The 4,200-nt window shown below is 28.6% G+C and overlaps 1 protein-coding gene across 3 annotated transcripts in view; it reads right to left on the bottom strand.

The window, feature by feature from the left end:
- Nucleotides 1-1,212: 1,212 nt before the first annotated feature.
- The window catches only part of LOC106469756 (coiled-coil domain-containing protein 42 homolog), a 23,431-nt gene continuing 20,443 nt past the window's right edge, over nt 1,213-4,200 (bottom strand). For 2 of the 3 annotated variants that reach the window (XM_022398314.1, XM_022398313.1), the window contains exons 6-8: nt 3,188-3,244; nt 2,121-2,195; nt 1,213-1,955 (exon numbers count right to left, since the gene is read on the bottom strand). In XM_022398314.1, coding sequence (XP_022254022.1) covers nt 1,794-1,955; nt 2,121-2,195; nt 3,188-3,244 — 294 coding nt within the window. In that variant the 3' untranslated portion in view covers nt 1,213-1,793. The remainder of the gene's footprint in view (nt 1,956-2,120; nt 2,196-3,187; nt 3,245-4,200) is intronic. The other variant, XM_022398315.1, reaches the window with a different exon arrangement.

A 4,200-nucleotide genomic window follows, 5' to 3' on the forward strand; every position in this document is an offset into this window, starting at 1 on the left:
CAGCTAAGCATCAGGTGAATTAACGATGTACTGCTGTCTATGATGATGATGATGATGATCACACTCTTATTGGTGGAGGGTCGTTGCATGATGATTTACATGTGAGATGCAGTTGAACCAGTTGAATGTAAGGTACGTGGGAGCACCGAACGAGAATAGCTATTTATGTGAAAAGAGGTAATATAATGTATTGGAAAAAATACTGTACTGCTTTTGTGAGGAATACAAATAACTATTAGGTTGTAGATAGTGTTTTTTTAACAATAAATGTACAGGAAGAGATGTGTATCTACATCATGTCAACTACTTTTGACTGGAGTTATAAATATTTCTGTATAAATCATTTAGATTCTTGTGTCAGTAAATTTAAGTATCAGAAATCTGGCACCTAGTAAAATTAATGGCTAAAAATGTCTGGAAACAGCTAATAAATCAATGATTATATAAAGTTACTAGCTATTAGTGACTATTAAACAGTTGTTAAGGTTATCTTATAGAATTAGTTACTATAAAACAGTTGCTAGAGTTACCTTCTAAATTTAGTGACTATACAAAGTGTGACAATTATCTTACAAAATCAGTAATTATATAAAAGTTGCTAGTTATCTTACAAAATTAGTGACTATATAACAATTGCTAGTTACCTTACTAAATTAGTGACTATATAACAATTGCTAGTTACCTTATAAAATTAGTGACAATATAACAATTACTAGTTACCATATAAAATTAGTGACTATATAACAATTGCTGGTTACCTTACAAAATTAGTGACTATATAACAATTGCTAGTTACCTTATAAAATTAGTGACAATATAACAATTGCTAGTTACCTTATAAAATTAGTGACTATATAACAATTGCTAGTTACCTTATAAAATTAGTGACAATATAACAATTGCTAGTTACCTTATAAAATCAGTGACTATATAACAATTGCTAGTTACCATATAAAATTAGTGACTGTATAACAATTGCTAGTTACCTAATAAAATTAGGGACAATATAACAATTGCTAGTTACCTTACAAAATTAGTGACTGTATAACAATTGCTAGTTACCATATAAAATTAGTGACTATATAACAATTGCTAGTTACCTAATAAAAATTAGTGACTATATAACAATTGCTAGTTACCTTATAAAATTAGTGACTATATAACAATTGCTAGTTACCTTATAAAATTAGTGACTATATAACAATTGCTAGTTACCTTACAAATTAGTGTCTATATATACATTTTTAGAGCTATATTATAGAATTATTGACAATATAAAAGTTGATAGAGTTATCTTATAAAATCAGTGACTATATACAAGCTGCTAGTTATAAATTTGATTACATAGTGTAAGAGTTTCTAGAGCCTTCCATATCAGATATTTTGAGGTTCACTGTGAACATAGCATTTCTCAAACTAACGGACTCTAAAAAGCTTATTAATAGAACGTAATGAGCTAAAAGCATAATATGTAAAGATAGAAACAAAACAATTATATCTTGCATTGTTTCCCCAAAGAAGTGCAAAGACAACAGCTCTTTAGAAAAAAAAAATCAGCACTTTGTTGGTTAATAATCAATATATATATATTTTTTTCCTCAAAAAAGAATAAGAAAATTAGTTAGAACATGTTCAAAGTAACATTTTTCACAATATCATGAATAAGTTGTAAAAAGAAAAGGACATCCCAAGTATAAATGCTAAAGAATTCAATTCAAATGTTAGTATGCAATACCTTTAAAGGGCTGAATTCACAATTCTTTAACTTCTAAGTTGAAAACATGATGAATAACTTACATTCTAATTTGACCCAGTAGCAAGGTTTTCATGGCTGCAGTATTCTTTATATGCATCCAACGAGATTCCCATTTAATTGCTTCATTTTGGGCCTTGTCGAATCTAGTTTGCAACTCTGCCAATTTATTATTGTATTGAAGTATTTCATTGTGTTTCTCCTATTCAAAAGAAAACAATTATTAGATATATGTATATATATATATATAATTTAAATTCTAAAAGTAATGACAATTCTTGTAATCATATTTATCTTGTTTATATGCTATTAATTATAATGATTATTTTTTCATGGTAGGCTGTAAAGTATTATCACTAAACTCTACCTCTGTGTATTTTATCGTTTTAACTCGTTCCTCTTCTATCCTCTCTTCATACTTCTGTTCTCTGTTCACTAGGTCCTGCAGATGTTAGCAAAATTATCACTTCTTATAATCTTAAACTTATAACAGCACTTTTCAAATATTTTGAAGAGCAACGACTAATTCTCTTCAATACAGTTATAAGTGTTTACAGATATATGCATTGCACACGTATGTAAATTAAAACTTTGGTTCAAAAAAATAATTATGGTTAATATACACTTTACTTAGAAAACATTTACGAGGTACTTTATGCAATTCTGATGTAACAAAATTTACAGTATTAACTACATTATTAAAACATGTGTGTAAAGTTTGAACAGTGTTTCCCAGCCTTTTTTGCCACAGCAAATGATGAGCACTCATGCTCCCTTCTAATAAATTTTTAGGCTATTAAGATATTTTACTGAAATGAAAATTGTAAGGCAATAATAGTCAGTTTAACAAATATAACTTTGAAACTTTCTAAACTTTTCTGTCCACCCCCTCAAAGTTTACTGCCCCCTGAATTTTAATAACGCCCACTAGGGGGGCAGTTCCACCCTGGTAGGGAAACACTGACATACAAAATATTGTGGGAAAGCATAGCTGTTACCTTCATAGAATATTGTACTAGAAACAAAGAATATTTCTAATTAGTTAACCATTTAAAGTAAAACAGAATTAAACTGGCAACACTGCAGCGAGTACTTAATAATCTTCCTTAAAATGTACAGAGTACAAATAAAAACAATAAACCTATAAAACTTCTTCAGTGATAAATGTCCCCTAGTGGTAACTTTATGGACTTACAACATTAACTCTGGGGTTCAATTCCTCATAGTGGACAGAGTGCAGATAGCTCATAGTGATAAATATATTATTTCTTCAAAGACAAACAAATGAAATGGTATCAGGAATGCAGAATTATTTTAATTTAAATACTGAATTAATCAGAATATTTACCAGATAATTCAAATATGAATATCCAGTTAAGTACATGTCGCAAGCTGCATGATAGTATAAATATTTTGATGATACTATTAATTTACCTTATGTGTTTCAACTAATGTTTCATACCGGCTAATCACATCACGTATTTCTTCAAACTGGAAGAAAGCAGATTAAGAATGGTGTTTCTTTTAGGACATATATACACTTCAATGTAAAAACATGGAATTAAATTTTATTTATCTTAGGTATTTTATATCAAAGAATAACAAAAACATTTGTTAAGTATTACAATAGGGTTTAACTGTTTTTTATAAATTTTTACAATAAAGTTAGTAATAAAATGACCTGTACTCTTTAGATAATAATTAAAAAAACTTTTATTTCAGCCAATGTTTCATCATTGCAACTTCGAGACTTATTCAAGATCTTTTATTAAAAATTTTACTTCCAAAAATGTCTAAATCTCTCCAAAAGGCACTACAAATTCCGAAAGTCAACAAAATGTTTTTTATAAAGCATATTCTTTAAAAAATTAATACTTGTATAAATGAAGATAATCAAAATGAAATACAATTATTGAATTAGTGGAATATTTAAATTATTTGCCCCCCAGTGGTTCAGTGGTACATCCGCAGACTTACAATGCTAAAAACTGGGTTTCGATTGTCATGGTAGGCAAAGATAGCTATACAATCAAAACAAAATTTAAATTATCAGTTACTAAAATATATTAATTATTTTTGTAAAACAAGATTATAATATTATAGGATGTGATAATTATAATTATTATTATAAAATTCTTATTTATTCCAATCCGAAATCTTAATAAATTGTATGTCAAAATGCTGAATGTTACAGAAAGGTGAATGTTAAAAATATTGTTACGACAGCGGAGGTCACGTGACGCTAGTAACACGTCATATTCTCGAAGCTTCGTGAAGCCTCGAGAGGTTACTAGACGTATGGTATTCTTTATATAAGATGGCCAAGAAGTGACGGCAACAATATTAATTGAACTGCAGACAGAGAGAGACTGGCGATTGAGTTGAGCAAGTGAGTTATTCGTTGTGAATTATAGCATTTGTTATAGTGTGACTGTGGAAATTAAGTG

Source organism: Limulus polyphemus, unplaced genomic scaffold (genome assembly GCF_000517525.1).
Source record: "Limulus polyphemus unplaced genomic scaffold, Limulus_polyphemus-2.1.2 Scaffold3644, whole genome shotgun sequence".
Lineage (NCBI taxonomy): Eukaryota > Metazoa > Arthropoda > Merostomata > Xiphosura > Limulidae > Limulus > Limulus polyphemus.